Source organism: Vipera berus (genome assembly GCF_964194415.1).
Source record: "Vipera berus genome assembly, chromosome: 2".
In the NCBI taxonomy this organism is placed as follows: Eukaryota; Metazoa; Chordata; class Lepidosauria; order Squamata; family Viperidae; genus Vipera; species Vipera berus.
In genome coordinates this window covers 21,343,755-21,364,447 of record NC_138203.1, presented here as the reverse complement: position 1 = coordinate 21,364,447, position 20,693 = coordinate 21,343,755, and the positions used below count along the sequence as shown (strand labels likewise).

Here is a 20,693-nt window from a genome sequence, read left to right as displayed (position 1 = left end):
CCACACACCCTTCCCAATAGCATGGCAATCTCATGCACCCCATATAACATTCTTGACATGCATCCCCTTGCTCCTTCCCTCACCCAGTAGCAGCCACTTACCTGCCTGATTGCCTTGTACTTGCAGTCTCCTGCTGGATTCCCCACTGACTTGCTCCATGCAAACTTCCAACAAGCAAAATAAGGAAGGAAGGAAGGAAGGAAGGAAAATTTCTGATGCTTGCTTTTAGTTTCCCACAACTCAATGGGAAAGCCAACATGAATTTAGAAGACACTCCCATTCCCACTGTGTTTTTGCACATATATGGACATTCTATTTCTCTGTGTATCTAAAGAAATATCTCTGAAATGGGGTACAGGTTGCCTGGTTGAATTTAAATGAGAACCTGGAATATTAAAGTCCCCCTCTGATGGTTCCCTTTCAGAAATTAGAGTGCTTTGATAATTGCTTTGCTGCACTTTTACCTTTGGTGGTCCTTGGGGTTGTCCTGATGCTTGTGCTCAATGAGTCAGCAGTTTTACTATGATTTCACAGTTATCACAGCTGGATGCAGCTTTAGATTGCTCCTTGCAATGCACGTTGCAGCACATTAGTTTTTCAGCTGCCATACAGTAGTATTAAAACAAATATCAAACTGTTCTAACTGCACTTTATTTTGTCTGCACCGTAGGCTTCATTGACTTCTTCAGGCTGGTAGTCATGAACAAAGCATATAATTGTCTGTTCCTAATCTTGCTGCTGGCTGCAATTGAGAATAGCAAGGGTTGCTTCTGTGACCATTATCCATGGACTCCCTGGTCTGGCTGTTCAAGGACCTGCAATTATGGGACTCAAAATAGGTATAGGTAAGTAGAAAATATCATGGTGATCACAGAACTGAAGCCGCCCTGAGTCTTCGGAGAAGGGCGGGATATAAATGGAATTAAAAATAAAAATAAAATAAATAAATTCAATCACCTTAAAAGGATATAAAAGGCCTCTGACTTTTCCCTACTTGCTTGCCTTCAAAAGTTGGATCAAAGCTTTAAGAAATATGCATTCACACCAGACCATGCTAATCCTGAGTCCTTGACATAACTGCCCAAAGAAATTTTCTTCAGAAGTCTACATAGGTTGGATTAAAGCTATTTATCTCAGTTGGGAATGATGGGTATTGGAATATAACACATCCAAGGAGAAGCCTGTTGTTAGGTCCCCAAACCAAAAACATATGTGGTGGTTCTTCAAAGTTCAGTTATTTACTGTTCCACATCTATAGGCAGAATCTTGTCAAACTGAAGCACTTTACTATTTGCATCTAGTAAATATTAAATATGTGCCTTGATGTTCTGGACCATCTAACTGCACCCTAAACTGTAGCCATGCTTTGTCCTTTTCAGCATGGATTCCAAGGATCTTAGTTTCCTTGGTTTAACAGATTCTTCTGGTCACAACAATGCTTTTTTGGAATTCTAGGCAAATCAAAGTGGATGATTATTACCGAAAAAACTTCTGTGCACAAGTTTGCACCACCCAGGAATCCAGAGCCTGTAACCAGCAGACGTGTCCAATCAACTGCCAGCTTGGAGACTTTGGTCCCTGGTCAGAATGTGATCCATGTGTTAAAAAACAAGTAAGTAAAATGTAAGCTGGAAAAGATATAGACGTAGATGTAGAGAGTAAGGAAATTGATCTTGAGGGAGATATGCAGGAATCATTGTTCAGGCAAAAGGGGCTGGGTATTTTTTTAAGTTCGGAAGATTGAGATAACATTTGAAAGCAGCTCAGGCAGATGCCTCCCAAGTTTACTAGAGTATAAGAAGGAGGAGAAGAAGGAAATACAGCACAATCAGGCTTGCAAGGTTCTTTTTTATGTCCAACCTCAATAAAGGTAGTTTCAGTGTTTGTTGACCAGGAGGTGGCCTTTGGATCTATTGGCCACTTGACAAGCAAATGCCCAACTCATTTCAAGAGTGTCACATTTCTCACAATGTCAGGAATGTTTTTTAGGTCCATCTCTCAAGAGCTCCCAAAACACTGAAGGGGCCTCCCCAGACAATTAAAGAAATCTCAAAGGGGTGTTGTTCCCATTACTCTTTATTTAGATTCAGGTAACAATATACACTTGAAGGTGACTGCTAATTTCATAAATAAGAACATAGTATAAAAATTAAGCTTAACCACCAGACTCTCCAAAGCTAACAGTAATAGATCCAATAGATGAACAGATGCTGCTTGGTCCAGTCCAGTCCAATATTGTTATTGTTAACAACAACAACAACAACAACAACAATAAAAATTGGAAGGGACCTCAGGCAGGAAACCCTATACCATTTCAGAAAAATGGCTGTCCAGTCTCTTCTTAAAAACTTCCAGTATTGGAGCATTCACCACTTCTGGAGGCAGGTTGTTCCACTGGTTAATTGTTCTAACTGTCAGGAAGTTTCTCCTTAGTTCTAGGCTGCTTCTCTCCTTGGTTAGTTTCCATCCATTGCTTCTTGTCCTGCCTTCAGGTACTTTGGAGAATAGCTTGACTCCCTCTTCTTTGTGGCAGCCCCTGAGATATTGGAACACTGCTATCATGTCACCCCTAGTCCTTCCCTTCCTATTGTCTTAGGAATTAAGTGGCTGCAGTTACAAATCCAGATGTGCACTGGGTACAAGGAACTATTTAATTCTCACCCCAAACTGTCAATAACACTGGTTGTCCCCATAACCCAGTTCAGTACAGCAAATGATATATTTTTACATAAGATACTCAGATTTTACAGATGGGTTTGGAAAGGACGAGGGAAATAAACCCAATATCTATTTGAGAAGTACCAAACTCAAATCACTATTGTCTGGACTAACATTTTGGTCTCCATGAGAGACAGGGTGGTTAAGCTCCTTAACCAGGTAAAGTGCCCCCATGACCTTTTAGGCAAGTACTAATCAAGTCCAATCCTGTTATGATTTATTTATTATTTTGAGGTCAGCCAAAGCAGCTTTGGTGGTGCCAATTGCTTCATTCCCTTCTCTAAAAGTACCAGGATAAAATGCTCTCTGCTCACTTATTTATTATCCTTCTGTTTTTCAGTTTCGTACTAGATCCTTTAACCAACTAGCTCAGTTTAAAGGTCAACCATGCAATGAACCTTTGGTGGAGTCGCGACCGTGTTTTCCCACAAAACTTTGCAACATGGAGGAAATAAACTGTGGCAACAAATTCCATTGTGAAAATGGTAACTTGATAGTATCTTCCTTTTTATGATTTTGATGCATTAAAAATACAAATAGTATAAATACAAATAATATGCTTTTAAAAAAGACAATAAAAGTGTAGTTTTTTTAAAAAAGACACATTCACGAAAATGAAATATCTTATTTTAGCAGTTCAAGAACAATTATGATGAACAAAGGTAATAAAAACTGAAAAAGAATACTTGGTAAGACAGTAAATGCTGGTTATGCAAAAAACAGGAGAAGACTATTGAACATTTGGTATGTGGACGTAATAATATTATTCAGAGTATTTGGAAATAGTGACCATATTGATTCATTGGACTGAGAATTATAACTTATAAAAAGCAGTTGCTGGAGACAGAAGGTTCAATGGAAATTGAACCTTCTGTCTCCAGCAACTGCTTTTTATAAGTTATAATTCTCAGTCCAATGAATCAATATGGTCACTATTTCCAAATACTCTGAACTAGAAAAAAATAGATAAATATAAAGATCTTCAAATATAGCTGGAGTGAATGGTGAAAATAAAAGCAATAGTGTGCCAATTGGTATGGATTGGGACGTATCAAAAGAACTGGAAAAGTATTTAAGGCACAATTACATGGGAATGGAGAGAATCTCAACTCATCAATTACAAAAAGTCTCAGTATTTGGAACAGCACATTTATTGTAATATTGTAAAAGTATCAGACCCAGAAATATCTTATAGACTAAGTGTAAATAGTAACAACACTAATAATTAATAATTGATTGTAATAACAATACCATTGGATGATCATCTATCCGAAATCATCTCTGCAATTTTAAAATGTTGCTTGGTACATTAACATCATGTATTGACTCTGGTGGCATGGAAGACACTGTATCTCTACATATGCTGCTAAGCCAGAGTCTTTGGGCATAGCTACCTCAGGCTGGGATCTGGAAGTGGCAGGAACCATTCCAGAGGTGGAGAAGCTTACAGTAGAGGAGGAACTTCTATTGGCTGAGCGCAACTTCTTATTCTTTGGCCCTCTTGTCAAATTTTTGGTCTCCTCCTTTGAAGTACGATGTGTTTCTATGTTTCCTCCCCCTCCCCCCACAAGCATTCTGTATATTTTCAGTGATAGTTGTGGAGTTATCCCAATTTTACTGGCTAAGGCTACATATGCAGAATATTTCTTTCCTGCATAATAATGTAAGCCTTCATGGAAGTATTCATTCGTTATAGAGTCATTTGTCTGCTTTCCTGTATGGCTTCTAACTCCTCCTCCTCCTCCTCCTCCTCCTCCTCCTCCTCCTCCTCCTCCTCCTCCTCCTCCTCCTCCTCTTCTTCTCCTTCTCCTTCTCCTTCTCCTTCTCCTTCTCCTTCTCCTTCTCCTTCTCCTTCTCCTTCTCCTTCTCCTTCTCCTTCTCCTTCTCCTTCTCCTTCTTCTTCTTCTTCTTCTTCTTCTTCTTCTTCTTCTTCTTCTTCTTCTTCTTCTTCCTCTTCTTCACAAAAGGTCGTTGCATTAGCCAGAAGTTAAAGTGCAATGGAGAAAATGACTGTGAGGACAATTCAGACGAAAGGAACTGTCCACGTGTGAGACCCGTGTGCACTAGAAAACATGAGAGCATTCCTGGTGGGAACTTAATGGGCCTCGGGTAAGCCATGTTTAATGTGCTCAATGGGAAAGAGGAATAAGAAGCAATAATTCAAAAGAATGAAAGGCATAAGCCATGAAAAGAAAAGAAAACACATCTAACGCTAGCTTATATATAAAGACCATTGGTTATACTGTTCCATGCTTTTCTGACCTTTCAAACCATCCAGGCTTTCTTGATATCCATACATGGATATGCTAGTAATGGTGTTTAAAGCCCTCCATGGCATGGGGCCGGAGTACCTCAGGGAACATCTGCTGCCGGCATCAAGCTCCCTGCGCCCTGTGCGTTCCCACAGAGAGGGCCTCCTCAGGGTGCCACCGGTCAGAGAATGCCGACTGGTGGCCCCCAGGGGGAGATCCTTCTCTGTGGGCGCCCCGGAGCTATGGAACCAGTTACCGGTTGAGCTCCGGACGGCGCCCGATCTGCGCTCCTTTCGCCGCGATCTGAAAACATAGCTTTTTACTATGTACCAATTGTATTTTAATCGGGCATGCATTTAATTATCTTTTAGTTTTTGTAAATTTCTGTGTTTTATTCTTGCCCTGTACACCGCCCTGAGTCCTCAGGGAGAAGGGCGGTATAGAAATATTATTAAAAAAAATGGCTCCAAACATTACCACCTGTCCTATAGTTTTACATTAAAATGCTCAATTTCATTTAGAAGCAGTTATATGAGAAGAGAAGAGAGAAAAAAAGACTGCAGATAAACATTTAGAAAAGAACTTGTGACAGATAAGAACATGGGGAAAAAGGGAATCTAATCTAACTTTATCAAACTTGATGCCTCCCAAGTATTTTAGATACAGCTCCCATCAGACAATAGGGCAAGTATGGTTAGATACAATAGGAATTATAATCAAGTATCTGGAGGTCACCAGCAATCATTTAAGTTATTGATGAATTTAATGAATCAGCTTTTGGCCTGTTTGCTCTGTTACCATATAAGCATGTGGCTTTATTTATTCTTCAGAAAAACACCAGCTTGAGTAGAACTCCCTCCCTTACTATGAATAATTAAGGAACTGGTCCAAGGTGCTTTGGCTGACTGGATGCAAAATTCCTATTGCTTTCCCTTAGATATCATATTCTGGCAGGAATGCATCGAGGTGAAGTTCTCCGTAATTCTTTCAATGGAGACACTTGCAGACTTCTCAAGACCAATGACTTGAGGAAAACATATCGTCTTCCTGCAAACTTAGAGTCTGTTTTCTTTCAGGTAACTATCAAACCATATTAAGCATGTAAGCTGTAAGCATGGGCTTTACTCACCAACAAGTTATATTTATATGCACAAATGCTTTACAATGAGTGCTAGGAGTGTCTGCAGGACTTGGTCAAAAGAGTCAACACAGTGGCTGTGAATGGAAACTCTGCTTGTTTTTAACATGTCCACAAGGAGGGAGAATAAGTGGAACTAGAGAAAGGAGGTTACAGACATGGCAGGCTCAACCTCGGCTTGAGTGGTGTGCAGGCGAGCAAGTAATGAAAAGTCTCAGCTCTTTGAAATAGGCCAGATCAAGAAACTGACATTTGTATTTACTACTAATTTATTGTTGTGGTCTGTCAAAAACCATCACTGCTCTTTTCAAGGACAACAAGGTCAAGATGGAGCTGTTCTGTGTCTCCTCACTCTTCATACTTTTTCAGAGTTCAGCAACCTTCAACATCCAAATGGCTTACCTTAGGATGCTGGGAGTAACCCATCATTGCAGGCTTTCAAGAAGAGACTGGACAGTTATTTGTCCCGAAATAGTTTAGGGCCGTGGTGGCGAACCTATGGCATGGGTGCCCACAGGTGGCACACACAGCCCTCTCTGTGGGTACGCGCACCATCACCCCAGTCCTAGGCCTTCAGGTGGGTTTTATAACCCCTTTTTGCTTTAGGCCTCCTCCACCATGTGCAAAAAATCAAAAGGTTCAATCAATCAATCAATTTCAACTTCTCGCGGGAAACAAAAAGATCTCGCAAAGTTGGAATCGATTGATTGAACTTTTTAGTCCCACCCAGTCTGCCGTTACCACCGCAGCCATGCCCACGTAATGGGCCACACCCACCCAATGGGCCACACCCACCCAATGGGCCACGCCCACCCAATGGGCCATGCCCAACCGGCACCCAACGATACATAAGTGGGTTTTGGGTTGCCGTTTGAGCACTCGGTCTCTAAAAGGTTCGCCATCACTGGTATAGGGTCTCCTGCTTGAGCAGGGCAGTGACTTCCACAATGACCTCCAAGGTCCCTTCCAACTCTGTTATTCTATATTCTAACCATTCTACATTTCTCACCTCTTCCTTAAGACCAAAGCTAAATTTCTCTGCAGAAGACACTTTAAAAAGTGCAGTTGTGGGAATTCCAGCGATGGGGACTGGGTAACCACTCCTGTCACTGCCCTTTAAGAAGTAAGATTCAGTCCTTTGTCAAACCAAGTTTCTGTAATGATATCTCTCCATAGGTAGTGAATGAAGAAGATGAAGTGGCTTCAGAATTTCACAATGACTTAATTCGCTTTGAAACCCATACTTCTCAGAGTGATTCTTTCTCTGGTTCTGCCAAGAGCCGATCTGGAATCCCATTCCTGTTCTCCAAGAAGACAAAAGTTCACATCACATCCTCTTCCTCCTTCAAGGAAGCAATAAAAGCTTCAAAGAAAAAGGTATTGCTGTTTTCATTCTAGCTTTCAACTCCATCTACATAAGTCGATAAGTGAGTGGCCAGGAAAAGTCAGTGGTTCATTAGCCTGCTCATATAGAAAACATTTCTGTATTGAATTGCCTTTTGCTTTGTATGTCAGTGGCAAATGTTATTGCATGCCTGAAATGTCAATGCCGATTGTTTTAAATTTCAAGAAAAGGCTGTTCAATTCAGTTGGCGCGGTGGGAGAACAGAGTTATTATTTTTCTTATCCAGGTTATTCATTTCTGTTTTAAAAATAAAATTAAACTATTTCAAAATGAGAAACATTTCTGTTTCCTAGTTGGTGACATCTGGCTTCTGAAATACATGATGTCTTTGGATTTGTGGCCAAATAAGACAGATCTCCTTTTATATAGTGATTACTGATGCCAACTAGAGACCAATCATCTTGCAGTACATCCATTTGAAAAATACGGCAGTCGTAAAATTTAAAGATGCATTCCTTCTGGAAACACCACTGCCCCGCAATCACGATATGAGTAGGTAGATGTGTGTCCAGAAGTGACTCCCCCATGTATTTGCTGGAAAAGTGAAGTAAAAGAATTATCCAAGAAGAACCTATCCAAGTCAGAAGTAGTGCCTTTTGTGAAGCAAGGTATAGATAGTCCTCAGTTTATGACTGAGAATCTCCATTGATTCCATAGACAGTTGTCTTGGCAAGTAAGATCATAAAATGGAGCAAAATTCACTTAACAATTGTCTTGCTTAGCAGCAGAAATGTTGGGCTTAATAAGTCGAAGACTACCTGCATACAGGTGCCTCATTTGAAAGTAAAGGACTTGACAGAACCCTTTTGTTATAACTTCCACCTTCCTTCCAATAAAGTCTATCCAGGCTGGACATGGAGCAGCATTTCTGCTTTTGTCTTTTGTCTTTTTGTGTGCAAATGCAACAGGAACCCTCAGTGGTTAAAAGCATATGCATATACATTCCAGAATGTTTATTTTAAACAAATATCCTTGATGGCATTTGTTCCATTCAAAGTCTGCATTCATTTTTCCAAGGAAGTCAAACATGAGCATGATTTCTAATATTGTTTCCAGTTATAAAAACTGCTTTTCTTACAGCAAAGATTTATTAACAACAATAACAACATCCATATTTAATGGAGGATAATTGCAAATTGAATATTTGTTAATAAAAACCTATGAAAGTTATATGTGAGGGCTGAATATCCATGTACAAATATTATTTAAATCTTGTACAAATATTATTTAAATCTTTAGGATTAAAAAAAATATTACACTCTACCATTAAATGAAGCAGAGAATTTAAAAGGGAGCTGGTAATTTTCCTTTAGTTTGGAGTGGTATTTTATTTATTTATTCCATACTAAAAGACTTCACGTTATATAGCAATGGTGCCACAAGTGGAAACACAGCTAATAGGTTCACTTCTCTTTTTGGGTTTCTGGGGAGTTTCAGGATAGTTTAAAACATGATAGCCCATGATGCCATCCCGATGTATCTGTTTTAGAACTTAATTGATCAAATAAAAGACATATATTGTATTTCTCCAGACATAGTGTGTGCATGTGTTTGGGTATTTGGGTGCACATGTCCATGTGTGCATGGATTCAGGAGCCACAGAAATGGATCCAGGACTATGTGCTACTTAAGTATTATTTATTTATTTATTTATTTATTTATTTATTTATTTATTTATTTATTTATTTATTTATTTATTTATTTATTTATTAAACTTATATACTGCCCTTCTCCCATAGGACTCAGGGCGGTTCACAAGGTTTTTTTAAAAAAAAAACCAATACAATTACAAAAATTAAAAACAATTAAAATGATTACATTAACCTTGAATAAATAAAAATCCCAATTAGAATCCAATTAAAACCCCAATTAATATTCTTAGTCCAGGCCAGAAAGCTCAAAGAGCCAGGTCTTCAGGTCCCGGCGGAATGAGCGAAGGTCAGGGGCTGTCCTGAGCTCTACAGGCAGCTGGTTCCAAAGGGCAGGCGCACCCACAGAGAAGGCCCTCCCCCTGGGTATTGTCTTCCGGCAATCTTTTACCGGCGGTACCCTGAGAAGACCCTCCCTGTGGGAGTGCACAGGACAAAGGGAACTTGATGCCGGCAGCAGGTGCTCCCTCAGATATCCCAGACCCAAGCCATTTAGGGCTTTATAGGTCATCACCAGCACCTTGAATCTCACCCGGAGGGCAACCGGAAGCCAATGCAGCTTGCGGAGCAGAGGTGTTACGTGGGAGTATCGGAAAAGTACAAATTGCTGACTTAAAGTTTCTCATTAAAAAAACTTATTTTTTTTAAAAAAATGTGGCCCTGGCTATGTATTTTGTTGGCTTTAAAAGATGACTGACAGATTCCGATTTTGGTTCAACAGAACCATAATCATTACTCATCATTGCATATCATGGGTCTAGGGAAAAGGCATTTTAATTATCAACTGGAGTCACATCCACATTTTCTCATCTTCATTTTTAGGAGTCCAACTTTATTAGGATCCATAAAGTCATAGCGGTATCCAACTTCACAATGAAGGAATCAGACTTGCAGCTGTCTAAGGTGTTCTTAGAGGCGCTAAACGGCTTGCCCCTGGAGTACAACTATCCCCTTTACAGCAGGATATTTGACGATTTTGGGACCCATTACTATGCCTCTGGATCACTGGGAGGCAGATACGACCTTCTTTATCAGTACAGCGCTGAAGAGCTGAGAAATTCAGGTATATGGTCCTTAGCAAAAGAAGATGGAGCCCATTACTGGGCCAGTAACTATATTGGGAAAGGACAAGTTGCCTTACCATTTCACTGTGCAGCACTGTAATTCATCCTTTTTTTCCCCCATGGGTTTTTTGTTTTTAGGGAGCAGGGGGTTGGACTAGAAGACCTCTAAGGTACCTTCCAACTCTGTTATTCTCAGATGATTAAAAGAGAAGGGAACCAAAGATACATTTCTACCAAAGTCTGAAAAGCACAGTTTGGGAGAAGGGAATACTTAGAAAAATGGAAGGCATATAAAATGATAATATCTGTGAGGGGTCCTTGGTGGTCTCTGAGTTCGCTTGTGTTCTTGCAGACATTTCATTACCCACACTAAGTAATATCATCAGTGGTGATGTTACCTAGCTGGGCAATAAAATGTCTGCAAGAAAACAACCAAGTTCAGAGAGCACGAAGGACCAATCATTCAACCCTGAGCTATGTTATTATTATTATTTTTTTAAATCCCATTTACCGTATATCCCGCGCTTCTCTGAAGACTTACAATCTAAGAAGCACAAATCAATGTGCTTAGCAATAGCCTTCATTCTATGTATATGTTTGCTTATTAGGGCTTTCACCCCCCCCCCCGAGCGGCATTATTACAAAGTCAGCTTATTGCCCCCAACAATCTGGGTCCTCATTTTACCTACCTCGGAAGGATGGAAGGCTGAGTCAACCTTGAGCCTGGTGGGATGCGAACCTGCACTAATTGCAGGCAGCTGGTGTTACTTAAGGAGGCATTAGCTCACTGCTCCACCAAGGCTCTTTTTATTATTGATAACATCTGTGTTGCTGGAAGCTTCCTCTGTGAGAAAGAGCATTTAAAAAGGCAGATTTACATGACTGCTTCACAGAGTGATCCTACTGTGGTAGAGAAATACTCCAGTTGTAGAGAGCAACTTAAACCCAATTGATGAGCGGAAATAAACAGAAATAAATGTTTCCATTTCTTGGTTATTTTATTGTCCTTTACTATATTAAAATAATCACTGCATCCAGATGAGCAGCAAAGGGCACAAGAAGCTTCTTATTAATGTACTGCTAAGAATAAAATGCATCCTGCTTTTTCATCATTAAAAATATACCCAGTGTAAGAGTAAAATTCATTAAAACGAGTACGCACCATTTGCAGCAATTTACAAACAACTAATTAAACCCAAAATAACAAATCTATTAAAAGTTGCTTAGAAAACTTATTCAAGGGACGCGGTGGCTCAGTGGGTTAGGACGCTGAGCTTGTCGATCAGAAGGTCGGCAGTTTGGCGGGTCGAATCCCGAGTGCCGCGTAACAGAGTGAGCGCCTGTTACTCGTCCCAGCTTCTGCCAACCTAGCAGTTCGAAAGCACGTAAAAATGCAAGTAGAAAAATAGGGACCGCTCCGGTGGGAAGGTAACAGCATTCCGTGCGCCTTTGGTGTCTAGTCATGCCGGCCACATGACCACGGAGACGTCCTCGGACAAGCGCTGGCTCTTCGGCTTTGAAACGGAGATAAGCACCGGCCCCTAGAGTCGGAAACGACTAGCACGCATGTGCGGGGGAACCTTTACCTTTACCTTTTAGAAAACTTATATAAGAAATGGGAAATTGGAACAATAATATCCAACTAAACCAAAAAAAAGTAAAGGAGCCTCAAATTAAGAAAAAGCTGCATGTACAGATATAATTAAGAAGAATATGTCCTTTGGGTCTTCCTACTGTAATAATATTAATTTTTCAGTCTCGCTTCCTTATATTTCAAATGCATATAATTTAGATGAAGCTGTGGTTTCAGAGGGGGAGAAGAAGGAAACAAGTGTGAATACTTATTTTGCAAATGCCAAAAAATGTTTTAGAAATAATTTTCATTTCTTAAGGTTTAACACAGGCAGAATCACAAGAATGCATCCGGACAGAAACAACCAGGCGTATCTTTGGTTTTAAAAGGAGGAAAGTGAGAACAAGCTGTACAAGCAACAGAATGGTTGCCCGTCATGAAGGTGATTATTGAGGGAAACATGACCCTTTGGGAACATAGTGTTACAATGTCACTCCAAGAGCTTCCAATGACAAATTATAAGAATGTTAATACTGTTAGGATTTACTCAAACACTCGTGTGTCTCCATTAATTTTTTGCTATCTTTCAGGAGGAGAGATCTAAAAATAGCAATAGCAATAGCATTTATATACCGCTTCACAGTGCTTTGCAGCACTCTATAAGCAGTTTACAGAGTCAGCATATGGCCCCCAACAATTTGAGTCCTAAATGGAAGGCTGAGCTGGTGAGGATCGAACTCCAGGCAGTAGGCAGAGTCAGCCTGTAATACTGCATTCTAACCACTGCGCCAGCACGGCTCCTAAATATAAGTAGTCCTTGACTTACAATCTCAGCTGAGACCAGAATTTCCATTGCTAAGCTAGGTGGCTTTTAAATGAGCCGTATCCAATTTTACTCCCTTTTTGCCATGATTAAGTGAATCACTGCAGTTGTTAAGTGAATCTCATGGTCATTAGGTAAATCCAGCTTCCCCCGCCATTAACTTTGCTTGTTGGAAGTCAACTGGGAAGGTCACAAATGACAATCACATGATCTTGGGATGCTGCAACCATTATACATATATGCCAGTTGCCAAGCACCTGAATTATGATCAAATGACCATGGGGATGCTGCAAAAGTCATATGTGTGAGAGGACCACTCACAATTTACCAGTGCAGGTATAACTTTGAACCAGTAAACTAATGGATGAAAGTCAAGGACTACTTGCAGAGCACAGAGGACTAGGACTTTTTCTGTTTTGAGAATTAAAAGAGACCAGCTCAAATGTTGCTTGCTACAAGCCCATCAAATCTATAGATAGTCAAAAGAAAGATGCATCTTTTGTATGTAATAAAGAGAATAATTTCAAAAAGGGCAAATAGCTGGAAGGGATGTCCAAAAGTTAGAGTTAAAAAGAAAGTTAATAATGGCCACAGTGGTGTATTCAAGGATCTGCCTGTTTTATATGTGCATTGTACATCTTGACCTTTTTGATCTATGTTTGTTTCTGAGATATCAAACGAAGGAAGTTCAGAAGCAAAATGTAAATAATGTAAAATGAAAAGGTTCTATTCCATGATATGCAAACATTATGTAAATTTCAGTGAATTCCTACGGGAGTCCAAAACATTTGATTTCCTAAAGATAGAAACTGGTTCCCCAGCTTCTAGTACCCATACTCTGCTTCAGTTTTCAGAAATTCTACAAGAATGTCGATTGGTGGCCCCCAGGGGGAGGGCGTTCTCTGTGGGCGGGCCAGACCTGTGGAACCGCTTGCCGGTTGAGCTCCGGATGGCCCCCGACCTTCACTCCTTCCGGCACGATCTAAAAACTTATTTATTTGAGCAATCTGACCTGGTTTGATGGGTTAGGGTTGGGGTTTTAATATGTCTTTTAATTACTGTTTTATATTCGGGCATAATATTTAATTGTTTTTAACTTTTGTATTTCGTTTTTATATTTATTGCCCTGTACACCGCCCTGAGTCCTTCGGGAGAAGGGCGGTATAAAAATTTAATAAATAAAATAAATTAATAAATAAGATTCTTTCAAAATGCTTGAGGGCTAGAAACGTGTTATGAAAATGGAGGGAAAGATGTTTATTTGGGGTCCATCTGTTAAATTCTGCAAAGAAGGATGTTGAATACATACAGCTTTATTAATAGCCCTTAGTGCAGCTAAAGCTCTTGTTTTATAGCATTTATATGGTTGTTGAAGAAGCTTGATAGCATAATAAATCCTGACTTTTTTTTGGTGCACAATGGATAAATCCACTCAAAAAATGTAGCAAAGGGCATGGTTAGGTGAAGATGGTTTACTTTATGTCTTTCTGGTTTCCAAGAGTGTCTTTGACAAAATATTTTCTCTTTTGACTTCTGATGGTTGCTATGAACCTACTTGCTTATGTTGTTGCGCCAATCACAGGCCTTAAATCTGTCTCCCAGGTTCATTTCTGCAATCCTCAGAGAAGTCCATATCCTTCATCAGAGGTGGAAGATCCCAATTTGCTGCAGCTCTTGCCTGGGAAAGAAAGGGAGCTTTTCCTGAGCACACCATCTTTACCAATTGGCTGGAATCAATGAAGGACAATCCAGCTGTGATTGACTTTGAGGTAAAGATAAAGGAGAATATTTGTAGCTCAGGGTTGAAACGCGGGGCCCTTGCTGGTCTCTTTTCTTGCAGACATTTCATTACCCAAACTGGGTAACATCATTCTTTGAGGTAGGAAAGCAGAAACCTTGAATCTTCTAAGAAAAATGGCAACAGGAAAAGCATTTGTCGGCCACCTGTGAATATCACGAATACAAAACGAGATATTACTAATCAGATTGCAATAACAGTGTAGGTAGTCCTTGACATAAGAACGGAATGGAGCCTGCCCATTATGACCATATATCTTGATGGTGATAAAAGGCTTAGTCCAGTGGTGGGATTCAGATATGCGAACAACCGGTTCTCTGTGTGGATGCCACTTCTGGAAGTCCATTCTGGGCCTGGGCAACAAAAAATTAGCTACCGGTTCTGCCAAAGTGGTGCGAACCAGCTGAATCTCACCACTGGCTTAGCCACAAATGAGCTTTGTACCATTGGCCTTTGTGCAGGAAATAGGATTGCCGGTGTCTGGAAAAAAAATCTGCTTTTTTGCAACAGTTGTTAAGTGAACTCCACTGCCATTAAACTAATCAATGATTCGCAATAGGCACGGTTTTGCCGAAAACCAAACAATTTTGGCAAAATTGTTATAAAACACAGTTACGTGACTCTGGGACAAATGGCCATAAAGGCTGCAGTGCTGCTGAATGCCCAAAGATCAGTCATAGGATTGCGGAAGGGCCCAATGTTGGAGCCCCAGAACTGCTTCATAAGTCCCCTTTTGGGGGTTGGTGGTAATTTCAAATGGGTGCTACGCAACTGGTCATAACTCGAGGACTACCTGTAATAAATAGCCTGGTAGAGTTTTGCTATTCGAGATCTCCCATTGTATTTCCCCATCCAGCCTTTTCCCCCCTACCAGAACAGCCAAGGAACATTAACTGAACTTGCTCAGCATTAATGGAGACCTCACAGTTTTTTCTCCTACATATTTTTGCATTTCCAGCAGCTGTGGTTTCCCCCCCATTCCTTGACTTCTGTCTGAGATCATAGCTGATAGTGGTTGGTTCCTACCTCTGAAGATAAAAAGTGCAGGGAAATGACTACAAATTTCAAGTAACTTTAAAAAGCTTTGGACAAAATGCAGTTCCCTGCTCACAGGCCTGCTGTTTAATAGACATAATAGAAAAGAGGGAATGGATGGAAAGGAAATAGGAGAACAAGGAATTTCAAGCATAATGTTCCATAAAGTGTTACAATACCAAAATATTGAGACATTTAACACTTCTGGGCAGCCTTCCCCACTGTCAGTATATATAAAATTAAATTTCCTTTCCAACTGCTATTGGGGAAACAAAGAAATACACGGGAAAAAAACATAAATAGATTCATTGCATTACAACTTTTGGTTGCTATGTGTTTTTCTGCTATGACATGGATCAACAGCCAAGGGATTTATTGTTCTTCTCCCCATCAAGTTCATTCCTCATTTAAACAAAGACACAAATACCATACTTTAGAAATCAAGTCAACCCTGATTTCATGAGGTTAAATAATTACATTACAGGTGATTGCAAGGTGGGGAATGCCCAGAACTTAAAAAGCTTGCCAACTTCTGTATTATGATATAGTCTCAGTGAAATAGAAAGCTGGACATGCAAATATATTGAAAGGAAATGTTAGCATTAGACATTGAACCAGGAAGTTATTTCTGACAAATCTTTTAATTTGAAAATCTAATAGAGCCACAATATGTTTGGAAGTAATCTATCTTGTAATCTATGTGCCTGCTGGATATAATACTGTTGGAGGTTATGCCAAATAATACATCTTATGCATTTCTGATTACCTGTAGGAAGGTAGGTTTTTTTTTTTAAAAAAAATGGAATTTGTGGCTGAAACAAATCATTCAACTCTAATTTTTCTTTCATTTCAAGTAGTAGCAGGATTATTTTTAGACACTACCACTCCTATTTCCTGCACAAAGGCCGATGGTGCAAAGCTGATTTGTGGCTTATCCCAGCTGGCACCAATCTGACACCTCTTACAGATGTGTTGGACTAAAACTCCCAGAATGTCCACCCAGCATAGTCAACTATGTCATGTGTGAAATATAGTCAAATATGGTTGCTTCCTTTTACCAAATGGTCAACAAAATCTTTGACCTTGGCAAGAGGAATGCCAGTTATCTGTCTTCACGTGAACTGGATTATGTTCCAAGGTCCAGGTTAGAAGAAGCTTTATTGTTTGATTGGGCAATTCTAAGAGTTGAAGTCCACACATCTTCAAGTTGCCAAGGTTGAGAAACACTGGTCTAAAGAGCATCGGATTCTGAGACTTACTTTGATATTAAGCATAACAGAAGTAAAACAATCACTTATGGCTGGAATCCAGAATAAGGAAAGGGCATCAACTACATAGGATTGATTAAAGTGAAAGGGAAGAAATGCAGAAACAAGATTAAAGAACCTCTGAGGTTTGCTAACATCAGCCTTTCTTCAATGTTCTATGTAAAACACACAGAAAATACAGTTTTGTTTTGTTATGACTCTCTGATCAATACCACAAGCAATATTCACTGGCGGGATGAATGAAACATTCAAGCAGTTAAGGCCATAGGGGACTCTTCTTCAACCTAATGCTTTCCAAAAGTTTTGGAACATAGTTTCTATTATCAATAATTGTCTGGCCTGCTATCCAGGTACAGTTCTATAGATAGTCCTCGAGTTACATCTATAACTGAGCTTGACATTGTAAATTGTAAGGTGTGATGTTGAAAAGTTGATAACCATGTGATCATCCTGATTTTATGACCATCTTTGTGGGTAGTTATTAGCTGCGTATTGTGGTATTAAGCAAACATCATGGTCATTAAGTGAATGCTGCAGTTGTTAAGCAAAGCCATTGTTTGCTATGGGCTTTTTTTGCAGGAAATCCAGAGTAAATACTGGTTTTTGACAAAACCACTGTAAATTGTAATCATATGACACAGGGCACTGCAAATGACTGTAAATGCAGGCTGATTGCCAAGGACCCAAAATGCAGTCACACAACTGCGAGTAATATTGGAACATCAAAACCAGGTCGTAAGTCAGTTTTGAGGAGACTGTTATAGTCAGATGATTCCAAGGTGAAGAATGCCCAGAACTTAAAAATCTTGTTAACTTCTGTGATATGATATAAATGAAACAGAAACTGGACATTCCAATATATAGGTAGGAAATGTTAGCATTAGATATTGAACCAAGAAGTTATTTCTGTCATTTTTAAACATTTGAATATCTAATAAATGGAACTTCAAAATCAGATTGTAAGTCCCTTTTGAGGAGTCTGTTGCAACTTTGAATGATTGCTAAGCAATCTCTAAACTATCTGAAGGGCACCCACTTCAAAAATTGTTGGTGAGAAAAAACAATGTTCTAACAAGGGAATGCAACCATATTGACTTTTCACAATCATTAGAACTAAGTTCTTGTAAAAATAAGGAGGAACCAGAGTGATTTCTGCAGCAAATGGCAATGATGACAAAATGACTCCTGTGCAATGATGTCATTGCACAAATACCTCATTTAGATATTTACATGATGAGGTCCAACCCAAGTATATGTCATAGAATTGGAGTATGATGTCACCATGCAAGAGTCCCTTCCTTTCCTCCCCCCCACCCCGAATTGTTCAGATTTTGCCTGTTATCAGATGCTTTCAGAGTAAAATTGTGGTAGAGTGGAGTGTTCATAGCTCTGTTGGTGTCCACCTCTTCTGTTTATTAGCTGACTTCCATTCTGGAGCTGGTGAAGAACATCCCCTGTGCAGCAACTAAGCGTAGCAATCTCAGAAGAGCTCTTGCTGAGTATGCAGCACAATTTGACCCATGCCAGTGTGCTCCATGCCCCAACAATGGCAAGGCAGTGCTGTCTGGAACAGAGTGCTTATGTGTGTGCCGGGCTGGGACCTATGGCGATAACTGTGAAATACGGGCACCAGATTACCATTCAGGTATGTGAGTTTAGAGTAAGAATGCAAGTATTTCATTACATAGAGCTTTCCTAATCTTCTAGATGTTGATATAAAAATGTGTTTTAGGTTAATCCAGGCAGTTTCAACTTTTGGCAAATCTGTTCCCCCTCTCCCTTTCCTTAGAATTCTTCCTGCTCATATATTAGCCCCAGGTAAAAGTTAGCAAGGATAAAACTGAGTGGAGATAATTAGGAATAAATAGGCTGGAACTATTTTCTTTCAAGTGAGCTAAAGAGAACAAGCCCTCCTTTTCTTCAACAGGGAATGAACAGTTTGGCAAAGCATTAAACTGCTTCAGTGTGTGCGTTTCCACCCCTTGCATTAGGTAGTTAAATCCCCCTTTCTTCAACTATTTATCATATTTCTTTCCTTCCTTCCTTCCTTCCTTCCTTCCTTCCTTCCTTCCTTCCTTCCTTCCTTCCTCCCTCCCTCCCTCCCTCCCTCTCTCCCTCCCTCCCTCTTTTAAATGTGGGTGAGAAGAATTGCCCTAAAATGGAATCTCCTCATCCACAGAACTATAGTAATAGCAATATATCAAGATGGGTAAATACGATCCTTTGACCATAATTTCATTTGACTGAGAAAGGTTTATTATCTCACATCAAAACCAGAACTGTACCTTAAATGGAATAGAAAGCATATTACTGAGCAATATAAAATTGTGGCACTAAGTTGGATGATGCCATATGGAGGTTTCTTACTCCATGGGCTGGCAATACTATTGGACATATAGGCTGAAACTGACAGAACTTGTAGCCTACAGCATCTGGAGAGGTTGCTTATGCCTCTGAAATATTTGGCTATTTCTGGGTGGAAATAAACAGGCCAGGAAAAACCAGGATCAATGGGTAAATGCAGCTTGAGAGAAACTATGATTTATAAGAAAGGAGCTAAAGATGAAAAGAGGAATAGTTCGTAATGGGAAGGAAGGAAGGAAGGAATGAACAAGTACCACAGATTTCCTCTTGATTTGAGGATGGAATAGCAACCTTTCCTCTACTTCTCCATTTTGACCATCAAAATTCTAAAAAAGTATCAAAGAAAAATTATACAAATTCCTGAGTCAAAAGAACAACTTTGGGGGCAGAGTCCATCTGACTCTCCTCACCAGTGTACCAATATCTTCAGGGAAAGTTTTAAAAGGAAAGTTGGTGGTTCAAGCAGTGCCCCTGAAGCCTTACCCCACTGTACAAGGTACATGTACAATGTCAACAATTTAGAAAAAGGTCAAGATTTCAATGGTGTGACTGTGAACACCATCTAGCCTTTTTGTGATTCCCTCCCCCTGGATGTGGGCACATGTGTATCAGCTGTGTATCATGAAAAGCAGTTAGAAAAACCTGGAAGGAGGGTTCCCAACCAGTATCCAGGGTTGACTGGTGCTCCATACACATTTTGTGGGTATCAAAATGAAAATAAAGGTAAAGATTAAATTAATAATGTTAAATAAGGTTTTTTTTTAAAATGGCCCAATCCTCAGGAGATAAACATATTTGTATTATTTTGGCTTTACCACTGAAAATCTTGTAAGTTTGTGTGAACTCAGAAGAATTTAGGTTTCTTAAGAAAAATAATTTTATTTAATTTGGAAATCATGTTAGTACCAACTATAGGTACAGTAGGTGTCTTCTTGCTACTTCCCAGTTATTAGAATTGTGATCTTAAGCTTTTGATGGCGAATGTTTTGGGCCTGGTATGTCAAAAAGTCAGAAAATATTTGACTTGACTCGGTTGGCGTGTCATCCCCTACTCCCCAAATAAAAGAGAAACAATTCTTTATATATTCATTTTTTTAAAAAAAAAATACAGTCCAATCATGTCTGTGACCTCCAGAAAAAGAGATGTTGATAAAATGTTCATGACTGGGGCAGGATGTTTATTCCTATCTTAATTAACAAAGTGGCTTGGGATGGGTTAATGTACAGATGCTTTATTTTCACTATATAATCTTCCCTTCATTGTCTGCTACTTCTCTGGTTCCCTACATTAACTAAAGCTCAAAAAAAAAAAAAGGTCTCATGAGAAAACCTCTTAAATAATGGGTTTTGTTTTCCAGATCAGGAAGTATGGGGGGAAATGTAGTAAGAACATTGCCAAAAGAATCAAGATGGTGGCTTAGGCTTTGATCTCATGGTTACAACTGCCATCTTGATTTTTTTAACCTTTTCAGAGAATGCAACTCCTGCTCCAGACACACAGAGAAATATTAATAGGAAAGAGGGCATCTTCCTTTACCTCTCAAAAAAGAGCACCAAGAACAGGACACAAAGAATGTTAGATCTTCAGTTCTTTAGGCATTAAGCG

The 20,693-nt window shown here is 39.6% G+C and overlaps 1 protein-coding gene across 1 annotated transcript in view; it reads left to right on the top strand.

The window, feature by feature from the left end:
* Nucleotides 1-699: 699 nt before the first annotated feature.
* LOC308663957 (complement component C6-like) overlaps nucleotides 700-20,693 on the top strand; it is a gene marked incomplete at both ends in the record, with an annotated part of 36,326 nt that continues 16,332 nt past the window's right edge. The window contains 10 exons of the mRNA XM_081320809.1: nucleotides 700-845; nucleotides 1,456-1,612; nucleotides 3,059-3,203; nucleotides 4,686-4,827; nucleotides 5,908-6,046; nucleotides 7,285-7,485; nucleotides 9,985-10,225; nucleotides 12,119-12,241; nucleotides 14,225-14,391; nucleotides 18,143-18,368. Coding sequence (XP_081176935.1) covers nucleotides 700-845; nucleotides 1,456-1,612; nucleotides 3,059-3,203; nucleotides 4,686-4,827; nucleotides 5,908-6,046; nucleotides 7,285-7,485; nucleotides 9,985-10,225; nucleotides 12,119-12,241; nucleotides 14,225-14,391; nucleotides 18,143-18,368 — 1,687 coding nt within the window. The remainder of the gene's footprint in view (nucleotides 846-1,455; nucleotides 1,613-3,058; nucleotides 3,204-4,685; nucleotides 4,828-5,907; nucleotides 6,047-7,284; nucleotides 7,486-9,984; nucleotides 10,226-12,118; nucleotides 12,242-14,224; nucleotides 14,392-18,142; nucleotides 18,369-20,693) is intronic.